At 38.1% G+C, this 25243-nt stretch overlaps 4 protein-coding genes across 7 annotated transcripts in view; 3 read left to right on the forward strand and 1 right to left on the reverse strand.

Moving 5' to 3' along the window:
* Positions 1-844: 844 nt before the first annotated feature.
* LOC103316712 lies at positions 845-4999 on the forward strand. Its single transcript, XM_008211891.2, has 2 exons — positions 845-2259; positions 3948-4999. Exon 1 carries the CDS (start codon positions 1524-1526, stop codon positions 2145-2147), a length of 624 nt encoding a protein of 207 aa, XP_008210113.1. The 5' UTR covers positions 845-1523; the 3' UTR covers positions 2148-2259; positions 3948-4999.
* Positions 5000-14725: 9726 nt separating this feature from the next.
* Positions 14726-17629, forward strand: LOC103316711 (elongation factor 1-gamma). Its single transcript, XM_008211890.3, has 8 exons — positions 14726-14882; positions 15019-15168; positions 15764-15827; positions 15908-16050; positions 16288-16590; positions 16674-16970; positions 17044-17196; positions 17275-17629. The coding sequence occupies exons 1-8, from the start codon at positions 14871-14873 to the stop codon at positions 17428-17430; spliced, it is 1278 nt and encodes a 425-aa protein (XP_008210112.1). The 5' UTR covers positions 14726-14870; the 3' UTR covers positions 17431-17629.
* A 119-nt stretch (positions 17630-17748) lies between these two features.
* Positions 17749-18904, reverse strand: LOC100122768 (probable 39S ribosomal protein L49, mitochondrial). Of its 2 annotated transcripts, none has more exons than XM_001606318.6 (3): positions 18654-18904; positions 18195-18390; positions 17749-18125 (listed from the first exon to the last, which is right to left on the reverse strand). In XM_001606318.6, exons 1-3 carry the CDS (start codon positions 18756-18758, stop codon positions 17839-17841), a joined length of 588 nt encoding a protein of 195 aa, XP_001606368.1. In that variant the 5' UTR covers positions 18759-18904; the 3' UTR covers positions 17749-17838. The 2 variants fall into 2 exon arrangements, with proteins under 2 accessions (XP_001606368.1, XP_031786563.1); XM_031930703.2 differs by having other exon boundaries at positions 18535-18656.
* A 123-nt stretch (positions 18905-19027) lies between these two features.
* LOC100120958 overlaps positions 19028-25243 on the forward strand; it is a 40007-nt gene continuing 33791 nt past the window's right edge. For all 3 annotated transcript variants that reach the window (XM_031930694.2, XM_032598890.1, XM_031930699.2), the window contains exon 1: positions 19028-19197. The gene's annotated coding sequence lies outside the window, so the exon portion shown is untranslated. The remainder of the gene's footprint in view (positions 19198-25243) is intronic.

The raw sequence follows: 25243 nt of genomic DNA on the forward strand, positions 1-25243 counted from the left end.
ATAAGTGTTTTCAGTCCTTAAACATGCCCCCTCGGACCGATCGACTGAGATTTCTAAAAAATATGAATAAAATATAGTTAGCAGCAAATTTTGTTATCTAAAAAATATCAATTAAACATTGTTAGCAACAAAATTTGTTGCTAGCAGTATTTGATTTATATTTTTTAGCAATGTCTCTCGATCGGTCCGAGGGGGCACGTTTAAGGTACATTTTAAGCCCGGATAGAGTAAAGAAGACGGTCCGGATCTTTCAAAAAGCCGTGGCAAGTGACTAAAAACACTTATTTATATAGTGAAATGTCATGAATTTTGGTCAATGATTTTACAAGGTATATATAAATGTTTTTTTTCGATAAAAATGGTGTATATTTTATATATTTTCAATAGAATTTTTTTTTTCAAATTACATCAAATCAAAAATTTTTTGGTAAGAAGAATATCTTTTTGTTTTTTTGCAGGATTTAACCCAGGCTTGACCCCTTAATTGAGTTTGATAATAAATATTATTTATGCCAAATAATACAAAAGTGATTTCTTATAAATGCAAATCATGTCTCATATATTACATTTTTTCTAAAAAAAAAAAAAATGCACGAAAGTGTGAAAAAGTGCATAAAAGTTGGAATTTTTGTTATATATTAAAATTTTGTTAAGTTCTGCTGCATTTCTGTATTATATAAATTTTAATAAAAGAATTCGGGCAAAAATTTAATTATACTACATAGTCTCGTCTTCGAGATCAAAATGTAGTCACGCTAGTTGTTCGATCCATTCCACAGCAATTTCAAAGTAAAACAAATTCATTCGATGTTGCTTAGCAACACCTGTGTGGCTTGTCATTACGTTTTGCTGTGCGATCCAGATCACAAGCAAAAATCTAGGCTATTCAAGAATTTTACGTTTAATTGAAATCTTTTTTTCAAATATGGGTTCTCGACGTTCAAGATCAAGGTCAAGACATTGCCGTCGGCATTTTCATCGTCACAGAGAAAGCTGCGGTTCCAGAGACAACGAAAGTCATAGGAGGCTATACAAACGATCACCTTCCTTTTCACGATCCCGCTCCCGCTCTCGTTCAGTCAGTGACACATCTTTCTCATCGAGATACACTCGATCGAATAGTGAATTATCGGAGTTGTCCGTGTACTCAACGTACTCGGAACGTTCATATTCGTCGCTAAGGTCATTGTGATCGTTATCGAGATACGCATAAGAGAAGGTTAGATATTCCCGAAAAAGAGGGAAAACGGCACAAGGCCGATGATGCGCGTTACCCGAGAGGAACGTCTTCTCGCAGCCGAAAACATTCAAACCCTCGCACTGACCATCAAAATGCGTACAGGAATAGTGTAGCGCGTAACCTGCGTGGTACATCTCACTACATGCGCTGATAGTTATTTTCTACATAATTGCATGTAAAGTAACTGTCTAATGTATAAATACTGGCGACAAAAAAGATAAAGAAGATGCACCTGACAATGTCAACAAAGATCTAGACACAGAAACATTAAAACTTCTTGGCGATGAAAGAGGTTACAGGACCAGAAATTCATGAAGCTTTAGCTACTCGATATAGTGAGATTTTGTCAGGAGGCATGGATAAGGAATGGAGAACTAGTCTGCTCAAAAAATATTTGATTCCGTCTAACTGCTCACTATTAAACGCACCGCAATTAAATGCTGAAGTAAAAAGCGTCATGTCCAGCATAGCGCTTAAAAAAGACAACTACAACGAAACAAGACAGCAACAGCTTGGAGCCGGCATCACCGCGGTAGCAAAAGCCTTAACTGCTGTGCTTAATAGTGAAGAAGACGGAAAAAATGCTAACCTCAAAGCACTATTGATTGAACATCTAGGAGACGGGGCAAGATTGCTCGCAGATCTTTTCTATGAATTGTCTATTGCACGGAGATCTTTTATCATTCCGGGGCTGAGTTTTATAGCCAAAAATGTAGCAGAAAGCTGCAAAGTGGACTCTCTTCTTTTTGGAAAAGATTTTGCCGAGAAGCACAAAAGTGCTGTAGCGGTCGAAAAAGAAGCAAAAAGTTTAACTAAAACCACAAAAATACTTCTAATTACAGAAAAACGAACACACGCTACGATTCAGGCAAATCTTACGGGAGATCTGATGCTGGCACCAAATTAAACTCCAAAGCCCCTCCCAAGAAGTATACGAGAACACATCGCTTGGGAGGGAACCAGAAGTACCTCTCATATGGGAACAAGAATTACCAGCAACAGAAAACTCACCGTTAAACGTAAGTCGCATCACAGGGCGATTGAGTTTTTTCTTGGATGCGTGGAAATCGATCACGAATGATGATGTGATTCTTGGCTATGTAAAAGGTTATAAAATACCTCCTATAGCTCTTGGTAAAAGGCGCGATAAGCAAATGTTCGCAACATAAAAATCAGTTTCTCTCTCCGTATTTTTTGCGTGACAAACCAGACGGAAGCAAACGTTTCATTTTAAATCTTAAAGGCTTAAATTTATACATAAAAAATGAACATTTTAAAATGGAAGATAAGAAAACTGTTATGTTATTGTTGGAGGAAAATGATTTTATGGCAACTATGGATTTACATGATGCCTTCTTCTTGATTTCGGTTGACAAAGATAGTTGCAAATATTTAAGATTTATTTTTGATGAAACTTCATATAAATTTAATTGCTTACCTTTCGGTCTCAATGTATTGCCTTACATTTTTACATAAATTCTGAAACCAGTAGCTCAAGTCCTTCGGTCAGAAGGATTAAAATCAGTGTTTTATTTAGATGATATTATTCTCATTGGAAAATCCAAACAAGAATGTGAAATGAATGTTCAAAAAACAAAAAACTTTTAGAGTCGTTAGGTTATATACTTAACAAAGATAAATGCCACTTAAATCCTTCACAAGTTTGTGATTATTTAGGTTTTACGTTCGATTCGAAAAACTATCGTATTTCATCATTGACGGATAAAAAACGCGAGAAACTGCTACAGCTAGCTAACGCTTACAGATTGAAAAAGAAATATAAAATTAGAGAATGGGCACAATTTATTGGTTCGTTGGTAGCTGCTAGCGCTGCTATTAAATACAGCCCTTTATACATAAAGCAATTCGAACGATTCAAATATTTAAATCTGATCAATGCACACGATAATTACGATGACTATTTATACTTAAACAAAGATATTTATAATGATATTGATTGGTGGATTAAAAAGTTAATTTTTAGGGATGCGTCTTCAACTGGCTGGAGCATTTTTTGTAATCACAAAAAATCTCGCGAATTTTGGGACGAAAACGATAAAAGCAATCACATAAATTATTTGGAATTGAAAGCTGTTTTTTACGGGTTACAATGCTTTGCAAAAAACTTACGTTCTTGTAGAATTTTATTACGCATAATAATACAACCGCTATCAGCTATATCAATAAATTCGGAAGCGTTCAATTCCCAAAATTATCTAAATTAGCTAGAGAAATATGGCTGTGGTGTGAAAAAAGAGATTTATATTTGTTCGCATCATATATCAAATCATCGGATAATATAGAAGCCGACGAGCAATCAAGAATAGTATCTGAAGAAACAGAATGGGAAATTGCAAATTACGCATTTCAGAAAATCTTAGTAACCTTTGGACCTTTCGATATCGATTTATTCGCTTCAAGCATCAATACTAAATGCAAGAGGTTTTACTCGTGGCTGCCTGACCCTAAAGCAGAAGCAGTGGACGCATTCACTGTATCACGGGAAAAACTTTATTTTTACGCTTTTCCGCCTTTTTCATTAATTTTGAAAATTTTAAGGAAAATAAAAAAACGACTGCGCTACAGGTGTTTTATTAGTACCGTATTGGCCTACTCAAGCATGGTTTCCATTATTTAGTGAAATGCAGAGAATTTCAGAATTGATACATTTTATACCAAATATAAATTTAATTTCATCTCCTTTTAGGGCGGAATATCCAACATGGAAATACCTTACGTTAGCAGCAGCGATTATATCCGGAAAGCATTTGAAATGAAAAGCATGCCTACTATCAGCCTAATATCAATATAAGAAGCCATTGAAGATGTGGGATGAATTTTGTAAAAGAGAAAAAATTTGCCCCTTCACTGCAAATGTCTCTAAAGTTTTATAATTTCTTGATCTCTCTTTTCAAAATTGTAACCGATATGGAACACTAAATACGTATAGATCCGCATTATCTTTGATTCTTGATAAAGAAATAGGAAACGATTCATTTATCACACGAAAGTTTAAATTTAGAAAAGTTAACGAAAAATTTGTAACATTACTGGCACTAATTACAGCTCAGCGAGTTCAGACATTATCTAAAATTAAAATCGCAAATATTAATATCAATCCAAATGTAGCCGAAATAGTAATTACAGATAGATTAAAAAAACAACAACCGATGTCAACAATACTCAATCGATCTTAAAGATTCCAATTTTCACCGAGAAAATTAATGTGTGCCTATTTTCTTTGATGAAACTGTATTTAGAGAAAACGTCTAATTTAAGACCTCCAAATTGCGAATATTTACTACTAACTTTCAAGAAACCCTACCATAGGGCGACACCACAAACTATTAGTAGGTGGATAAAGAATGTGCTATAAGAAAGCGGAATAGATGTTAATATATTTAGTGCTCATAGTACAAGATATGCTGCAACGTCAGCAGCTTTACGAAATAGAGCCAATATCGACATTATTCGTAAAGCTGCAGGCCGGACCGAAAAGTCAAATGTATTTGCGCGGTTTTATAATCGACCATTGTCAAACAATCCTGAATTTGCCAATTTTGTTATTTAAAAAATAAATGTACTGCTGATACAATGATTTGCACCCATCTTTAAACAACTACATTTTGATCTAGAATACAGAAATACGAATCTCGAAACAAGGGCCAGTTTGTATAGTCTAAATCTGGAAGGCGTATATTTATTTTGAGTGTTCGATGTCAAACTATAGTGAGATAAATAAAAACACATACAAGTCAAGTGAAAAGAATATTATATATTTATTCATAAACTATACTTTATTTACATATGTACATAAATCGCAGAAAATAATAAACAATCCATTATAGTTCGCTCGTCAAATAATACAAATTGATTAAATATTCCACACACGTATAAAATCGATCTATTGTACATTTTCAGAGGTCGACGGCGCTTCGAGCGCTTCTCCACAAACATGGCAAACATTACCCAGCGACGCTTTCGCTCACACACAACGCAGCTGAAAACTCCATTTTCATTTCCCGACGCCATGATTGTTCGAGAACAAAATTTTCGCGTCCATTTAGAAAAATGCTATAAGTACTTATTACATCACAACTCGTTGATTCTCGACGGCAGAATTATGGGTAACTCTTACTGTGATGTGAGACTATTAAATACGACAAATCCCAGCGAGAGTTCCCTCAAATCTTAGCCGTCAGCGTTGAATTATTATACTACAAAATATACCGCTGCGATGAGAAAATCTTCCGGATGAATTTTCACGAATGTTGAGAGATGACGACCTAGCTTTATGTGCAGCGTTTAATATCACACATAGTATTAAAGCTAGACCACCAAAGCCAACAGACGCGCTTTTATCGCTGCCGATCTCTCAGCTCCCCGATGACGCTTCTCCAGACGCGACGCCTAATTATATCTTCTCGGATGAAACTTTCTCGCTTCTAATCTTCGTTAACTAAGCTTTATGAAATCTAATGCTTCATACAGATAAGTCACCAAAGATTTATAACGAGAAATCGTAAGAAATCTCTCCTCCTCTTCTTCTTTTATCTTCGAAAAGTTGAATACGATAAAATATATTTACCTGCGATGGAAAAATCGTTGCTCGATCGCAGCCACTAAGCTTAGGTAAAATAGCTTTTTGTCTAACGGATGATACAAACAGCTATTTCACCAAAGAGAAGTGAGCTGCGACTCTGTACTGTAATCTTCACTCGACGACGCCAGACTAGGAACTGATGACACGACGCAGCTGCACACACCGTCGATCCCCCAAAGTCAAGGGCGAGTATTTCGATCTAGTCACGAAACTCAAGGCTATACAGCGTGAAACTAGACCGATACTGCACCCCTGACTATGAGGCTGTCCGTGTGTACAAACCGCACGAATACGTGACTCCTCCTACTTTTCCACGCGGCAGATGTTGCGGATGAAGCTGAATGTGTGGGTCGAATTTTCCCTCGACTGTTTGGTGCTGCAGCCATGTTGGGAAATTCTCTCTTTCTCTCTCGCGTGTGAAATATATATATATATATATATATATATATATATATATATATATATATATATATATATATATATATATATATATACTTACGGGAGATTTCGCACAGCTGCAGTATACGTAGTTTCGAATTTTTCTCAAGAGTAAGAGAACCTTCGGGTCCGAGTTCCGGAGACGAACTGAACGACCGATGCGTGGGCCCACGGCAACGGAGGCTGGATTTTTTCCCCCGGCGAAGCGTCTCTCACCCCCACTTTCCCTCCTTGGACCCTTCGGCATCATTAGTATACATCAGAAAGGCGCAGGTATATGGCTGTAGGAGAGAGCATTTTCCGAAAAAATACCTGCGTGTTTATGGGAAAACGCGCTCGCGCGTCTCTATGACGCGTTGCGACGTTGCCGGCTGATGCATAGAGAGGGGGAGAGAGACGCCGATTTTGGAGGAAAAGCGATGCGATGTTGTTGTTGCGGATGCGGTGGTGTTTATGGCTTTGGGCCTGCTCTCTGTATTGTGTATTTTAATGCCGTAGCGAATTTTTACTGCAAGTTATTGTGTGCGTTACGCGCTATTTTTTAGTTATTTGGGAGGATGCAAATTTTCATTTTAAAAATTTTTTTTAATGTTGAGAAACTGAGAAACACGGTCGAGCAATAATCGAAAATGACCGTTGGACGCTTTCTTTTTAAGTTATAAAAAATGAACGCCCTGTGATGCGAAGATATGAAAAATTAAATAACAGTAGGTATTAGTTTGCAAAGTCTGATATTTTTGTCTAAATTTTACTTTACTTTCAATCATTCGTAAGAGACTTTGAGCCAGAGAATTATTTTTCGATATTTTTCGTTTTGTTTTTCATTCAAAGATCTCTCTCTTTTTATGTTGGAAGATGTTTTTCCATTTTTCTTTACAATGCAGTCGATTTTTATCCTTTGCATAGAAAGCCATAATAACCAGTCGGTTTTAATAGGTTTTTCTTGAGTTTTTAGCTTACAGAACAAAATTAATAAGCACATATACAAGCCATAAATTAAAAAAAAATATTTTGAGATTCTTATAGGCTTCTGAAAAGTGCATTTTTCCACAAACTTCAAAGCACTGGCAATATGGACTCCCCTATAGGGATTTCGACGTCCAAACTGAAGAATGTGCTGCTGCAGCTGCAGCAGCAGAAGCCCATAGAGATGATCTCTGCTGCAGCGCGATGCGCTCACATTAGATACATGACATTGGCATAGTGTTGTCGAAATTTTTTTTATTATATGCTGAAATGATTTATCGACGAAGGTACGTCCTTTCGTGAGAAATAAATTAACCCTTTTTTCTGTACATGGAGTTTTGGTGAAAATGGATTCTACAAATGCCCTATAAAGTTATTGTAAGCATTTTAAACATGAACTTAAATACGGTTTTGCAGGGTATCATACTATGTTTCCATAAAATGGTCTGGAGTCGTTCTATCATTTGTGCGGTTTTGGTTTATCAAGTGGCGCTATATTGGGTTTTCAAATTTTCAATTCAATAAATACAAATATTTGCATTATTCCCATAGTAAAAATAAAAAATGTAATAAAGTGTAAGTGTTTATTACAGTTTGCTACATTTTATTACATTTTGTTACGTTTTATTACAATTTATTACAAATCCATTGATCCAGGATTTCATGGGGGTCTCTTCTTTAAAACGACAAATGTAACAATACGTAAAAAAGTATAACAAAATGTTACATTTTATTATAAAATTAATAATTAAAAAAATATATTGACTATATTAGGCGGTAAAACAACATATGTAATAAAATGTAATAAAATGTAAAAAAAGTTAACAAATCTGAAAATGTAAGAAAGTTTACAAAAACGTACGAGAAAAAAGGTACAGCTTCTTACATTTTATTACGTTTTATTACAATTTATTATAATTTATTACATTTTTTTTCCCACTAGGGTGTATCTAAATTTTTTTGGCGTAAAATCATATTTGTATGCTTAACTATGATTTCCAATCGATATATTGCCAAGAAAGCAGCTTTTTTACAATAAACAAGCATGTCTCAGCAAAAATGCTAAAATCCGTTTGGGTTTCTTCAGCCCAAATGTACAGACCATGAAGTTGGCCGTACACGGCTAGTGTTAAGACTTTCCCACATACTTAGGCTACGTCCCCAATGCGTGTCACTGTGACACTGTGTCATTTTCCGAGCTTGTTCTACGTGTGCCATCACACGGGAGCAAGAGTGAGGGAGAGTACCAACTTTGTAGTGCCACATTCCCTTATAAACTGTAACCATAAACCATAAGCTCTTACGAGAGTGTGGCACTACAAAGTTGGTACTCTCCCTCACTCTTGCTTCCGTATGATGGCGCACGTAGAACAAGCTCGGAAAACGACACAGTGTCACACGCATTGGGGACGCAGCCTTATACAGATCAGTGGGATTACTGATATGATCACACACATATACCGACCAGCGGGACTACGGATGTGATTTCATTTTTTTTTTTGACGACGTCTAGGTGGAGCGCACCGTGGTTTTTTGTTGTAAAAAGCATTCGAGGAAGGTGTCCAGGTGTACAGGGTGGCCGATGGTGAGGTCTATGTAGTTCGCCCCGTTGTTTTTAGAGTCTAGGTGTAGAAATCATTTGAACGCAATGTCTAGGTGTACAAGGTGGCTGGTGACGAGGTGTCATATAGACAGTTCGTAACGTGGTTTTTGGTGTCTAGGTAAATAAATCATATAAGGACGGCGTCTAGGTGTACAGGATGGCCGATGACGAGGTCCAGGTGGAAGGCTTCGTGGTTTTTGAGGTTTAAGTGTAAAAATTATTCGAGGGCGGTGTCTAGGTGTACAGGGTGGCCGATGACGAGGTCTAGGTAGAACGCTTCGTGGTTTTTGGGGTTTAGGTGTAAAAATTATTCGAGGGCGGTGTCTAGGTGTACAGGGTGGCCGATGACGAGGTCTAGGTAGCGCGATCCGTAGTTTTCGGTGCCCAGGAAAATAAATCATATGAGAACGGCGTCTAGGTGTACAGGGTGTCCGATGACGAGGTCTAGGTAGTGCGTGTAGTTTTTGGTGTCTTAGTGTAATAAACCTAGAGAGTAGTCCATTAAACCTAGAGCGACTTTTTAATTTTGAGTCCCTTAAAATCCATTATAATGATCTCAAAACTCAGTTCCAAATGTCTACAAGTGTTACTAGGAAAAAAAGCTTAATTGTACCAAAGAGCAAAAAACGAGTAAGTGATAAAAACAGTTATAATAATGCCATTATAACTTATAATTCACTACCAAATGAGCTAAAGGAATTAGATGTAAGCAAAACCGCGGCAAAAAGTTTATTTTTAGATTAAAACCAAAACTTAGTTTTTCAAATAGTTTTAATTTTGTTAAATTTGTTAAAGTTTAAGAAAAGACAATGTAAATAGTGTTGTTGTAAGGATCTGATAAGGAAATTATCTTTTTAACTGTACTAGTTTTAAGTTTTATTTGTTACATACCAAGCTTGTGCACAGGTAACTTAGTTTACCTCTACAAGGCTTGATAGTATGCGTACTGTTAATGTATACTATTTAAGCTATTATTTTTGTTTAATAAATAAATAAATAAATAATACAATTTAAAAAAAAATGTTTTGAACACGTAGAAGGTGCTTGTCATTTTTTATTGCAAATTATTTAACGAGTTTACCATATTTAAAGTTTCTCCTGCTGAAAAAATGCTATCATTCGAATACGTTTTTATTCGCATACAGGCAATCTTGATAAAAAAACACTAGAGAAATATTGCATACGCAGCTGATTGAGTACCTTTCCATTTTATCTATAACTCTCGCAGCCCGCTCCAATTTTTATCGGATTAAATGCCTGATCAAATAGAATTCGTGCTCAATTTGATATTGGTTATAGTCAATATGAACGTTGAGATTTAAAAAATTGTCGGTTACACACTTGAAGCATTTCTGAGCTTTGCAGTTAGATTAAATATGAGCAGACATTCGTCACTGCAGTAACCAGCGCATACAAGTGTCTACGCAGGTACAGTATAAACACATGCTTTCAAAAATCGAGGTTTTAATACACAGTCCATCACATCAAGACGCTAGAGCCAAAACAAAAGTATTCATCAATTTTCGATACGATATAGAAGAAGGAGAAGGGAAGAGTAAGGTGTGCGGATAGTTCGTGACAGTATAAATAAGCCCGCTTGACCGATCGAAGTATCAGTCCGTTCGTCCTGTTTGTCTGGGCCAGTTCGTCCGAGTCGTGGTCTGCTGCCTATAGCTTCCGAAGTGTCTTCGAGTCAACATTGCGGGTAAAGTGAAAATTCGGCTGTTTGCCTTTCTCGACGATCATCTCCTGCACGTCCTTGTTCCTCGGTTGTTAGTGATGAGTATAAAGTCAAGTTCACGTTGATTTTGAATATCGTGACTAGACTTATATGCTCGTTCATAACACCGAGAAATCGTCAATCAGGAATACCAATTTTTTCTTCTCGATTCTCCTTCGCTTTTCCGTGGTCTTGAACTAAGCGATAGGTATTTGAAAATCGCTTCGGTTATATCACCAATGTCAAGCTGATGAGAGCAAAGCATCGTTTTTCCGAGGATACATTTTGAACTTGTTGTTATGGCGTCAATGTGTCAACGAACTTTTCTGTGCGTAATGGGATAATCGTGTAAAGCTCTAAGCAAATGATGCTGTGGGATATGTATAGTATTAAAATTTATCAATAGCTCATATTGCTTAAAATTTTCCGAATCTACTCCAGTCAATCGCGACATTTCTTTTTTCGTCGCCAGAGCAGAATTTTTCACTACAAAAGTTCTGAAGTAACTTAGTTGTTGTATGTGAAACACTGGAAATAATAGCACAATTGAGTTACTTAGAATTTTCGCTTTTCTTCGGCAATGAGCACTATGATTGTGACATTTGGAAATCGTTGAGTTCGCTTTTCTACGTATATGTTTTGAACTTGTTATGGCGTCTATATGACTTTTCAATGCGATGGATTAATCATGTAAAGCCTTTTTTGGCTGTGGATTATTTGTTTAGTATTTTCCGATTTTCAGCAGTGCAGTCAATCGTACGACATTCTTTCAAAAGCTTGTAGCAATGTATTGAGAAATGTGTATAAATGGGAAATCATATCTGAGCTATATTGTTAAAAATTTTTCGATTGGAATCATCGACCATCGCAGCACGAATTTTCAGTACAGAGCAAGAGATCAACGAATTCAGTTGACTGTTTATTAAGAATAGTCACCGAGATTCGTTCATCTCATCCGCGTACTAATATATCGACGTATAAAGCATCATTTTTCTACGGCCGACCGATTTTGCAAATTAGATGAAAACTGACTGTAATACAGAAATAACTGTTCGCTCAATTAAACGTTGAGAATTATGTTACAACGTAGAGTGTAAATATCATTGATTATTGAATTTTTAAATTTTGTGATTTGCCACACCTTTATTACGTAAACATTTTTTGAATAACGGATGTACAATAACTTGTAGAAATATGTTTAAAATCTTTTTGCAGCTCTAACAAGTCAAGCTCTTTCACGAATTTATCATTTCTGCCAACACCAACATTCTGAAGCTCTGCAGAAAGAGCTGTGTTGATAACCAGTTAGTATATGGTATTGAAAACTAAATGTTACATTGTAGAAGATAGCTTTGAGACCAGGACACAATGGAGTATTTTTTATAATTATAATTGTATTAATTATAAGTTTGAATATAATAAACGTATAACTAACCGTTAATTTTATAAATCAGTGCAATATATTATTAGATTGCGGAATATTATTGTCACCGAATCCAGGAAGGTTGTTCGAATAATAAAAACAAAGCTCAGCCCCTACTGTCGACCGAAAAATCAGCCTATACCAAACGTCGGTAATCGCGATTTTCTCGCGCTCATTTATCGGCGGATTTCGATACCTTATTCGCATGATTTCTCGTAAGATGATATGAATCTCCCCTCCTGCAGTTGTGCTATATAATGTTAAATTACAGAGGTATGATGTAGTTGGAACCAGTATTATTTAAATATTTTAAGAATCTTTATTCATGGCACATTCTTATTACAACATAGTCATTTGATATGTAACGAACTATTTTCCTCATAACCAAATAAGACGAAATATCATAAAAGCTTCGCTGATCACGGTTCCCCCCCCCCCAAAAAAAAAAGAATTTGTTCGTTTAAAAGCACAATAGATCCGTTTACGGTACGCATGAAGTTAAGCAGGATATGACATTTTGCATTCGTATATCTAGAGCTTATTGATCTCGAATTCGGGATTGCATATATAAGCGTCGCAATCTGACAATGGCTTTTCGTAGTGAAGTATTCGCAAAAGTGTAAACCTCGATGAATCTCGTCAATTTCAGATTCTTTCGTCCTTTGCTTCAATCGACGGTTATATGGAGAGCTTTTTCCCATGGTCGACGCCTTGATTTAGAGCCTGATGGTTCCTGACGGTTCCACATTTCCATGAGATAGGATGAAATAGGAGCCATTAATAAGATGTATTACCATCAGAGTCCGATAGAATAGCGAATTTTTCGCTCACACAAATTAGCAAATATAACTTATAACGTTGAACTCCCTCGTTAATTCCCCCCAGCGACCGAGCTTTATGATCTTTTAATCCGCCATAAAAGCTGCGCCGCCGAGGAAAAGCGAACAAGATATATTATATCAAGTGGTTCAACACATTTTTGTTTCCTCGTTTTTTTCTCTCGCCAAATTCGATGTATCCCACATGCTGTATTCGAGTTGAAAAATCTCAGGTAACCACAACTGTGATATGCCAGTCAAAGTTCACACACATCACAGCAGTAGTTCCTTAAAATTTCTCCACTACACTTGTGCGCCATCCTGCAAAAAGCGTAGAGAAAAAACTGACGAAGCCGACTATACCTGCGTATATATGTGTACTCGTATATGTGTAGCAAATTCCTGCGTAACCGCAGCTGTGATATGAAACTTAATCGAACCACACGTCACAGCAACGGTTCCTGCGAATTTCGCTACACTATTTATGAACAAAAAAATCTGAATAGCATCACGCATCAGTCGTCCGATGAAATGCCCGCAAATACTTCGCTTTGATGACAAAGCTTTATGATATTTATGCTCAACAAGACCACATACAGCCAGGTCACCAAAGAAAAATACAACGAGATTTTCCGAGCACCTTATTCATATAATATTTTTCCCGAGAGACTTCTCGTTGCATCTCGGATTTTGTCAAGGACGAGTATAGTCGATCTAGTCACGAATTATCGACTCCACGTGAGGCTAGATCGATACTCGTCCGTAACAGGGCCGGTTTACGATTCGCAAGAAAAACATTGCGCTGAGTCAGCTGTTAAGCTGTGTGTACTGTATTACGAAAAGGTTGTGTATGTGTATACACCCTTATCCGCTAAAACAAAGAGTAGCTTATAAAATTTCGCTGATGCCGGACCCGATGAGAATTCATGACTAAGAGAGCGTATTGTCTATCATTGTGAGATTGAGAGCAAAGCCTCGTCGTTCTTTTCGGTCACAATTTATTTGTTTTGTACGGAAAACATTTTTTTAACAATTACACAATTAAAGTTTTTAATCTGCCACAAATTGAAAAAAAAAACTCATATCAATGAATCAATCCAACGCGAAAAGATAACATTCGAATTGATAAGTATAAGCAAATACTCAACTGAGGACACACGAATACGCTATATCTATCGTTCGAAGGTAGTTTGTTTAACCTACAATAAAAAGTACTCACCGATAACTCTAACAATCCATTCGACGTTTCTCATGAAAAAGAAACTTTTCAAACAAACTTCTACAGGTTTATAATCAGAAAATAATCAGTTTTCATAGATCACTATTAAATGGACAAAATATTCACACAAAAAGTATATAAAAAAAAAAAAACGATTTCATGATCTATACAGCGCACGTGCACTTGCAGCTGGCTTATACTAAACCTCTCGCGCAGCGCTTTGTAGGTGTCAAAACGCTGCACGTGTTTCCCGAAAAAACTTCTCCCTCGTGAAAAACTCTCGAAAGAACGAACCAGCTGGTCGTGCCGAGAGATCACGCTTCGAACCTCCGTAAAAAATGTTGTAATGAAAATTACCTTATTAACACGTTCAGATAGAAGGTATGTAAAAAAACACGATAACGTCACATAACACTCTCGAAAACCGATCAGACATACGCGTCGCCACCGAAATCGAAAAAAAAAATTACACACAACTCGTCCACGAAAAAATGATTATCAGCCTCTGCAGCGACGGGAGAGTCTCCGGTCTAAAAAAAGAGCCGGAGCAGCGCATTATCTCTCCATCCGAGGTATTAAAGTATAAGTAAGCACGTATGTAGGTATACTTATACATCGCCGCGCGCGCGAAAACCGCTAGCCTCAGTGAAACGAGGCGAATAAAAAAAAGTCGCGCACCGACGTGCACACCGACGCAACGCGAGTATATATTCGCGCGATATATGTATACATACGAAGGCCAAGGCGCATGCGCGAGAGCGCGACATATTCGTCGGCGGCGAGGCGAGCGCGAGTCGGTTTTTAGCCGGCCTTCGACTTCCTCTTCCCGTAACGTGTGCAATGGCGTCTGGTGTAAGTTTCTCCCGTCGTGGCGGAATCGCAGCCGGGAACATCGGGTCCGGGTGACCACGAAGTCCCTGTCTGGCGGTCGGCTCGACCCGAGGATGCTCTCGACTTCGTAACGACCGGGCTATTTTTTTTCTTTCAGACACTCTACACCTATCCGGAGAACTTCAGAGCCTACAAGGCTCTGATCGCGGCCAAGTTCTCCGGGGCCCAGCTCAAGCTTGCCCAGGACTTCGTCTTCGGCGAGACCAACAAGTCCGAGGCCTTCCTCAAGAAGTTCCCACTTGGCAAGGTGAGTGCGATCGATCTTTATAGTACTTCGCCTCCACGTCCTTAGACAGTCTCGCGTTTACCTCTACGTGGACAGACAGAGAGACTTCGTCGTCGTCTCGGGAGAAGCATCTCTCCGTCTCTCGCTCTCGCTCTCACCCCCCGCGGCCGCAGAGAAACAGATGCTGCGCTGTACGATATCTTCTACTCGAATACTTTCGGGGTTGGCTGCCCCGCCGAGGTTCTATTTGGGTTCCGAGCTGCGCTAGCCCTACTTTGGTCCAGATGCTCGATTTGGGCTTTTTAAATATTTCGCGAACGGTTTATGGGGTTCCAAGGTGGGGATGAGCTCGAGAGCCGCTTCTTATCTCGAGAGATCGTGCGCTCAAGCGTATACGTGCATATACCTGTACTGTGCCTATATAGGTACTTTTTTTTTTCGCGAATTTCCGAGGGTTCGCCAAAATGTCCACGTCGTGTGTATTGCTGAGTTTTTATCTGATTTTTGCGACGTTATTCGCGAAGGTTCTCGAGCGTGATTACGGTACTGATATTTTCGGTAGAAAAATATAACTACATTTTTGTGGATTTTTGCTGAGATAATTCGTTTTTTTCAGGTACCAGCCCTTGAAACCAGCGATGGCCAATACCTCTCAGAGAGCAATGCCATTGCTTACTACGGTGAGTCATTGCATCATACCGATGTTTCAAGTAGTGATTTCTATATGCACCTTACTTATTTCTATGCTTTTTTTTTGTAGTTGCTAATGAACAGCTGAGGGGAAAGACTGACGCAGAGAAGGCTCAGATCATCCAATGGTTCGGTTTCGCAGACTCCGAAATCCTGCCTGCCAGCAGCGCGTGGGTGTTCCCTCTTCTGGGAATCATGCCCTACAACAAACAGGTTAGTTATCACACATTGTTGTTCTTTTGTCATTTAACCTCTTTAAAAGGCGAGATCTGATGTTTCTATCAGGTTTCGTAACGAAGAGAGGAAAAGCAAGAGGCATACACCGGTAGCATTTGTATCTATTGCTTGTGCTTTGTTAATTATTCCGACAGCTCAAATCAACTTATTTTTATTTTAGAATACTTTTTAGCAAGTCAATTTATTGAAATATGTTTCCTTATCTCTGTGCAGAATGTTGAGAATGCCAAGGAGGACATCAAGAAAGCTCTCACATTTTTGAACAACTACCTTCTGACAAGGACATACTTGGTAGGAGAGAGGATAACGCTAGCTGATATTAGCGTAGCCATGACCATGCTGTACCTGTATCAGTACATCTTGGACCCCACCCTCCGCAAGCCATACCAGAACGTGAATAGGTGGTTCCAGACCATCATCAACCAGCCAGAGTCCGTTGCTGTTGTAGGTGCCTTCAAATTGGCTGAAAAGACCCTTGAGTACGATCCTAAGAAGTTTGCTGAAACTCATGGAAAGGTAAAAAAGCATTTTGTATAAAATGAATATAATTTTAATTGATAAAATATTGTCTTTTATCTGATTATCATTTTATACTTTAGAAAGAGAAGAAGGAGAAGGAAAAGAAGGAGAAGGAGCCTAAGAAGGAAAAGGAGCCCAAGAAGGAGAAGGAGCCAGCTGAAGAGCTTGATGCTGCTGAGGCTGCTTTGGCTGCAGAACCTAAATCGTCGAATCCGTTTGACAACATGCCAAAGGGTACTTTCGACTTCGACGACTTCAAACGGTTTTACAGTAACGAAGATGAAGCCAAATCCATCCCCTACTTCTTCGAGAAGTTTGACCCACAAAACTACAGTATCTGGTTCTGTGAATACAAATACCCAGAAGAACTTACAAAGGTAACGTTTGTTTTTGCAGACAAATTAACTCTATTCTTTTTTCAACAAATACTTACTGCTGTTCTCGTTTCAGGTGTTCATGTCCTGTAATTTAATTAGTGGAATGTACCAACGTTTGGACAAGATGCGAAAGGCCGCGTTCGCTAGCGTCTGTCTTTTCGGCACAGACAACGACAGCACAATCAGTGGAATTTGGGTTTGGCGTGGACAGGAACTTGCATTCCCTGTAAGTTGATAATTTATTAATCAAAATATTTGAGTTTTGTCAATCTTCGTTTTTCTAATCGACGTGCTTCATTTACAGCTCTGTCCAGACTGGCAGATAGATTACGAGTCCTACAACTGGACTAAGCTCAATCCATCAGATGAAAAGACAAAGGAACTTGTCACACAGTACTTCAGCTGGACTGGCACTGACAAGGATGGTCGTAAATTCAACCAAGGAAAGATTTTCAAATAAATACGATTTCGCATTTTAAAGCCAATATTCGCATAAAAATAAATCTGAAAAACAGCACTTTGCTATAAAAAAAAAATAATCGAAATGTTTATATCTCCTCAATGGTTTCCCCTTACTATGCAGTGCTTATGTTCAAATTACACAATGCTTCAAAGATGAGAACGTGTTTTTTGAGTAGATAAAGACGTGTTTACTAAAATTGATTGTTTGAAAGTTTTTTTTTATCAATGAATCAAAATTACATTTATTTATTGCTCATTACTCATGGTTTTTAGGTATTTTTGTAAAAAAAAAGAAAGATCGTTTAAGAATACACAATTATTTATAAAAAAAAAAGAAGAAAATTTATTTAACAGTAACTATATCAAGTACATTTAAATAACATCAAACTTGTAGGCGTAACCCAGTTCAATATCCTTTCATATCCATCCAGTATTTTATCATCGATACATAATCTCCTCTAATTCTAATTTGACCAGACATTTCGTTGATACGAGTGGCCAAACGACTGTATTGAGCTGTGGAAAGCTTGCTTTTAAGAAACTTTCTAATATCTTTCTCGCACTCCCATACATCACCTTGGATTCTCCTAATTACAGTTATGTGTCTCGTACCTCGGTATGTTATGGAAAGGTAAACCGGTTGCATGTAATTTTTCGTTCGATTAATGAAGTATGAAAGTTTCTTTGCCTCTTCTGAAACAACAAAGCGAACAGTTTCTCACTAAACTATCATCTCTTGCATTTCAATTTCACGAAACTTACCCTTGGGAGACGACCATCCGGCAGGTGATTTGCCCTCAAAGCTTTTTGGTATTGGCACGGTTTTTCCGGTTCTGAACAAACGCTCAACGTATTGCCACTCGTTGGGATCTTTGGAAATCTCAAAATCGGTCAGACTCTTCAAGTCTAGGTCTTGGACCTTCGGCGTAGCCTGAGCACGAATGCCTCTCACTTGTGTCTGTAAAGAGAGGTAAGCAATCAACCATGAGCAGAAGACACTCGAGTCTAAATACAAATCTATCGACTCTGGTACATCAATAATAGCCAAATCGAGCGAAATTTAAACAAACAATCCCGATCGCCAAAACAAATTAAAACGAACCTCCAACACCCGATTCGACAACAATCCCCAATTAAACGACTCCAAAACTGCCATCCCGGCTAACCTAACCTCTATTCCTTCCAGCAACAACCGCACTCCTCTCGCAACAATCTACTCACCAGAGCAAAACTACACGGGCTGACATTGCTCTTCAACAGCTCGACGTTCCTCATCAACCCAGCGGACGCGACAGTTCGCGCCAGGCAGCGCAGAGTTGCAGCCATGTCCCTCTCAAAACACGCGCTGCAAAACACAAACCGCACACTCTACCTCAGCACCGCGAGTCGTCGAAAAAACATCATCGAAAAGGGACACTCGCGCTAAGGGCTGTATTCAATCGCCATCTGGCGGCGAAACAATGCGCGATATCAATATACATATATAGGTGCACGTGGTGGACCTTGTCATCCGGAATTCGTGACGGTCGCGTGACGAGCCGCGAATACAGCAACAGCAGCAGCACAGCGTATAATAGCATCGGATCGCGAGTGAGAAGCATAGCCACGAGATAGTCGTTGACGTGTAGTCGTGTCGTCGCAGCCCGTGCACGTGAAGCTCAACACACAAGCATCAGGACATGCTGTATCGGAAGGACGACCTATAGAAGATCCGCAGCCCTCCCGAGAACCTCGTCTTTCTACATAGCGAGCAAGAGGCCAAGAGGTGAGGCGTTACATGCTTTTTTCTTCTTCGCTTCGTGTACTTATAAACACGCGTGTATAGCGCGAAAAGACACAGCATCAGGACGGCTTTGTGGGTTAGGTTGGGAGAGAGAACGTAAGACACGCGTAAGTATCGCCGTTGCCCTCTCGAGGTCGGCTCGCTCGATAGGTGTTAACGGAAAATTCAAAACTGCTCGGGTTTTCCAAAAGCCGTTGTAAACAACCGCTGGGTATACCATAGCGGAATTCCGTATCGAAGAGAGTGGGAGGAAAAGTGAAAAGCCGAGAGAGGTATGCGCTACGTGGGCTCCGTGTCAAACGTCCGTGCGTAACGCGACTTTTCTACTTGGGGATTCGAGAGGAACCGCCGCGAGTGCGCGCGTGTGTGTGTTCGAAAATCGCGTTCGATTTTTCGATTCAACCGACAGTTGGCGGAAATCGATTTGAAGTTCGTTGGGACGGACGAGATTTAGAAAGCGTAGTGTGCTTGGACTGTGACTTCACCCCCGCGCGCGGAGAGCTTGGGATATCCTTTGTTTCCTTCGCGAGATCGCGACTAACCCCCCGATGGGTCGGGGAGGGTATAAGCAGGCGCCTTTGTCCTGGTGCTTGGTCTTTTATGCGTTTATGGGTTTTTCTTTGTTGATTGAGTTGCGATTGGAAAGGTGTTTAATTTTTGATGGAAATGGGTCGAATGGACTAATTTTTTTTTTATCGATATTTTGAAACTATCTGCAATGCAAATTTAAAAATTAACGACACACGTAACGATCGCCTTTCATTTATCGATATAGCCGAGAAGCGAATTAACTTTCTAAATTACGACTCAATCAACGAACGTTACAAACCAAAAGCTACGTCGAATATTACAATTAATGAATATTTTTGCGCATAAAGAGATCGACATGTATCAGGTAAGTAATGATCAAGCTTATATAAATATTTTACAGCACTACACCACTATTGTTAATTATGACCAAAAACAAATCGTTTACCAGTCTTTCGTTGAACAAGTTTCAGTTTTTCGCAAATTCGTGTTGGCGAATAACTGACAGTTATTCAACGTCATTCTAACTAATGCTTTCGAGAAATAACGTATAACATACAATTATGCCGTACAATATCGACGAATTTTGACTTTGTAACGCATACGGCTTCAAGCCGTATAGACTCGAGTTGGCGGGAGAGACGGCGGCGCAGGTAATATACACGAGCTGCGAGAGTAGCGTATAGCCTACGCTGTCACCAGAGGCGCTTGAAAACATAGCTGCAAATAATGTCTTTACTAGGACTATGTTTATTGCACACGTGCCATCAATAATAGCGAACATATTAAAAATGCTGAGTTTGCTCTTCTAGCGCCGCTGGTGGCGGAAATCCGTATTAATTTCTTGTATCAGTAGTTACGGATTAGGGATAGTCAGACGCTCGGGATATACGAAGTATAGGTATACTTTCCAATGCGATTTTTTGGTTTTTATAATGTTTTGCGGATGAGATGAAGATCGGTAGTGTTAAATTGTTAGGATTTTTTTATTTTTTATGCAGTTGGAGAGCTTTTTGGCGTATTTTGTAAGCGACGGGATTGTGTTTGTTTGCCTTTTTTCGGATATGTTAACGATGACGTGTTCTGGTAGAATAATTTCAAAAAGTTTATGAAAATTATTTGTTGGTTGGAAAAATGTATTATGTTTTTAATAAACATATATGTTTATTAAAAAACCAAATATTAATTTATATAAGATTAACTACTTTATTGAAAAACACGCGACCCATCATCGCAATAAAAACTCGATACAATTTTGAATAATTTTATATTTTTTTTATATTTGTCATCTTATCATCTGCCTGAATGTTTACTCGATTATCATTATAATCAGTTACAACAAATATTATATCATCATTTTTAAAAGAGAGTGTTTGAGGCCTCTCTCAGCATGGAGAAATCTGCGTTTTTAGCACCCATCGTCATGTGAAAATACGTACTGCGTATAGTGATTTTAACGCATTATGTAGCTTAACGCTTGTTTTTTAAAAAAGTAAAACGCATATCTCACACGCATCTTTATAACAAGTTGTATATCATAATAAGTTGGTCTTAAGAGGATATGAGAGCTAAAGCTTCCCAAATTCGCCACGAGGAATTTCGTATTTTAAATGCAAAAAAAAATCAACTTTTTTTGGATAAAATATAAAGAAAGAATTTGATAAAATAAAAAGTTAATTGATAAAATAATGGTACTGCTTAGTTTTAAGGTTATTACTAAGATCGCGTAAACATCCATTCGTGTTTTAAAACTTGTTGAAAAAACAAGGGTCCAATTGACAATTTCTGTCGGTAGAATGATTCTTTAAATATCTTAATATTGCGCTTCGAGCTCGGTTTTTCATTATGCATTATTTAAGGGGGTTCGAAACCCAGCTTTTACCGACCGAGTCGACTGAACAAGTGCATGGAAAAAATAACTTGAAACTAAAGAAATACAATGAATTGTGAAAAACCAAGAGTTAGTTGCCCTTCTTTTTACAAACATTTATCGCTGTGCCGAGTTTCAAATAAAAATATTAACGCAATAATAACTATAGCGTTTGAACAAAAATCAGTAACCACAGCGTGCATATGCGAAACTTTCAGCATATTCACGCTGCGGTTACTGATTTTCGTTTAAATTCCATTTATTACTGCGTTAATATTTTGATTTGATACGTGGTACAGTGATAGATAGCTCTTGGATTTTCATAATTCATTCTATTTATTTATTTTCGAGTAATTTTCTATTGAGCACTCGTACTGTCGGTAAAACTTGGGTTTCGGACCCCCTTAAAAAGTTATATGGACTAGAAAAACAGTGTTTCAGCCCCCACATCCCTTCAAGCCAATAAAAGGGTGATTTAAAAAATAGTTTACTTTACAATTCGAAATAAATTTTATTCTAATTTAGGTGAAATAGTCAAAACTAAGTTCAAGAAAACATAGAACTTTGACAGTTAATGAATTTGAACTTAAGGGGTATTGGAAATGGGTTAAATAATTTATATTAAACTCCGAATATTCTTTTATATAAGACTTTTATTCTGAGTAGCACATAGAAGGAGTACGGAGCACATCTAGACTCTATGAGACTCAGTCGCAGACGAAACGCCTAGCGCGTATCGACGGTGCATAGCGATGCAGTAAAACTGCCTAAAAACGATGGTCCTATTCTAGCCCGACAGACGGACTCCAGATGGCAAGACCCTTCAAGAAGTCCGCGTCGCGCTACGTGTCGCGGCACCCCGCGTCGCAACCCGAGCGAGTCATAAAATATAAAAACGCATGAATGGACCTTTCTTATGATCAAGTACGGTCCGAGATTTATTTTAGAATTACGATATGACCTACCTAGGCACGGTTACTGTATATAAATTCAAGATGGCGTAATTGTATATGTAACATAATTCGAATACTACGTCGAAAATATGCACTTAATACCATGTTTTGCACGAGTTACTATTACTTTAGGATAAAAAGAAGGACGGTAAAGAACGATTTTTTTCTTAAGTAAGCGGTTCTGTTGTATTTGTTGTTCAATTGGGATTTTGCCACCTGACTGCCGCGCCACTTGGACGTTGCGGCGGCACCATTCGGCTGCTCCTCCGACCGCCCCAAGCAGCAAATCGAGCATTGTTTAGCCTATTTCTCAAATCCCTTTTTGAAATCTTAATTTTGATCAAGCTAATAAAAAGTTACCCTTATAATGTAAGGATCAATATTGTTTCTTAGACTTCGAATTTTTGAACCCACTCTGCGCGTGGTTATAAGACATCAAGAGCATATTGCACAGAGAAAAGAATTTCGCCACGCTAGCGGTTTGTGATCATGCAGAATAAGTCGTGGTTTAGCGCCAAGCCGTATAGAAGCTGTAAAACAAAACAGTTTTAGACTGGTCTTTTCCCTACCGCTTCTTGGGCATGCTTGGGCTGCTCATGCTATAACTGTTCGGACCTATTATTATCTATGCCATTGAAAGTTTTGCCCAATTTATAAATACTTCGATCAATTCAGATTTCAGTGTGACGCTTACTAAATAATGCTGCCCATCTTTCGAATACGCCCACCAAAAGATACTGGAGATACTTTTACTTCGTTTGCTGACTGTTGAAAGCTAGTATTTTGAGGTATTGAATAAAAACTATTTCGGAAATTAAATTTTCTACTTGAGCAATAATCGCGTCAAATTTTATGTTTAATTCAGGTAAAATAGTCCAAAATAGAAGAAAAGCATGATTTTTTACCAACCTGTTCTGGAATTTAAGTCTAATTTCCGTTAAAAAGGCGTCTTTTTTGTAACATAGATCATTCAGCAACTGCATTCAAAATTTATCTTGTTTTGATGCAAGATAGTTAAAAATTACTGATATCACTCTAGGACGTACGCGATGAAACAAATGGGTACAGAATTGCTGACACACGCTTTCTTGTTTTGTCAGAACCTCTGCTATATGAACTCGGATATTTGCTAGTAGATGCCCTGCATTATTTTCCTTATCTACAGCTCACTCTTCTGTACTTCTACAGAATCATTTTCATTACGATTATTGCTCTGGGCGGCACAAGGTTCATTCATTCTTATTTTCACTTATTAGTCATCTTGTCGCAGTATATTTACGTGGCTTTTCGTATAATACTCATGCATTAGTCACTAAAAAGAAAAATAAGCTAACTGATTGTTTGCTTTTCGATGTATCTCTATGTATTTATTCATTTGATATTTTTAAAATGTCATTAAAATCTAAACAACTATGTAGGAAAGTTTTTTATTTTTGCAAAATTTCTAAAATAACATGATTTGTATTTCTACATTTGTTAATGTTTGGATAATTTTTCCTGTGTAAATAGTAGTAACCCTCAATCATTTAGTACTGGAAATGGCTTATTAATTATCCAGAAAATTTTCAAATCACTCTAACTCTTCCTGTAAAAATTCACTCTTGTTAATATTCGAAATTGTATTGGTCTTCCAATAACGTGATTGTTAGAATGATTTCTGTGTTTCATTAATTGCTTGCGTATATTTTAATCATCATTAAACATTCAATCGCTCAAATATAAATTTTATAGAACAAATTGTATCAGAGATATCACACACACAAAATTTTTAAACAGAAATATTTGAAAAACCAAGAACTTTACTGTTCGACTCAAACAATTTTCCATTATACTATGCAGTATTATCTACAAAATGTATTAATTAATATTAATTTAGGGATAGCCATAGTTTTCGTTTCAATTCGCGCAAAAATATTCCGGAAAGCTGTACAAAATAATGACTGACGAACCCGTAATTTGACAACTCGCGATTCTGCTGCATATTTATATCGTTTTCAAACTTCCACCACACGCCGGAAGTCTAAAAATTCCGATAGAGTAGGATATTCATAAATTCATTAGTTGAATTGTAATCGAGCCATCCACACGTTCTACGTCACTACCCAAGCTACATATCTGAGGAACTTGTGTTGAGACATAGATTAGATATCAAGCGATACGAGCGATATCTTCGAGCCCAGTGTATAGCTTCCTCCGAAACTCGGAAAATTGCTAAAAAAAAAAATTACGAATTTCTTCTTGACATTCACTTAATTTGCACTTTTACAAACAATGTGCACGATTTTTCCAATTTACTCTACTCTCTTGTTGAGAAAAAACGAATTTCCATTCTTTAACACTTCCAAATACTCGTTCTACTAATGTCGGACGAAGCCAAAAGTATCTCGAGCATCTTTCAGCTCTCGAGATACTTTGGCGTCGAAGCAAGTTTCCGATAGTTCCATCATCTCCAAAATTCCAAATCCCTCCCACACCACGACCTGCTCCATCAAACGTCCACTATCCAGCGCAAAAGGGCCACAGCAACGTCAACCCAACTCGAGAAAATCCAAGCCGCCAATAAACACGCAGAAGCGACGTGTCGGCGCGTCGAAAGAAAGCCACACAGCGAGAGCCGAGAGAGTGACGGTCACAAAACCGCGGCGGAAGCCCAGCTCTCTCGGATCGCGTGACCTAC

The sequence above is a fragment of the Nasonia vitripennis genome, chromosome 4 (genome assembly GCF_009193385.2).
Source record: "Nasonia vitripennis strain AsymCx chromosome 4, Nvit_psr_1.1, whole genome shotgun sequence".
NCBI lineage: Eukaryota > Metazoa > Arthropoda > Insecta > Hymenoptera > Pteromalidae > Nasonia > Nasonia vitripennis.

What these genes read in the sequence shown, in the direction of transcription:
- LOC103316712 (XM_008211891.2), top strand. Translation starts at nt 1,524, where the DNA reads ATGAAAGAGGTTACAGGACCAGAAATTCATGAAGCTTTAGCTACTCGA.
- LOC103316711 (XM_008211890.3), top strand. An exon ending in TCATGCCCTACAACAAACAG is followed by an intron (nt 16,051 to 16,287) that starts GTTAGTTATCAC and finishes ATCTCTGTGCAG; the next exon opens with AATGTTGAGAATGCCAAGGA. An exon ending in TTGCTGAAACTCATGGAAAG is followed by an intron (nt 16,591 to 16,673) that starts GTAAAAAAGCAT and finishes TTTATACTTTAG; the next exon opens with AAAGAGAAGAAGGAGAAGGA.
- LOC100122768 (XM_001606318.6), bottom strand. Translation starts at nt 18,758, where the DNA reads ATGGCTGCAACTCTGCGCTGCCTGGCGCGAACTGTCGCGTCCGCTGGG. An exon ending in GCCCGTGTAGTTTTGCTCTG is followed by an intron (nt 18,391 to 18,653) that starts GTGAGTAGATTG and finishes CTCTCTTTACAG; the next exon opens with ACACAAGTGAGAGGCATTCG. An exon ending in CGGATGGTCGTCTCCCAAGG is followed by an intron (nt 18,126 to 18,194) that starts GTAAGTTTCGTG and finishes TTGTTGTTTCAG; the next exon opens with AAGAGGCAAAGAAACTTTCA.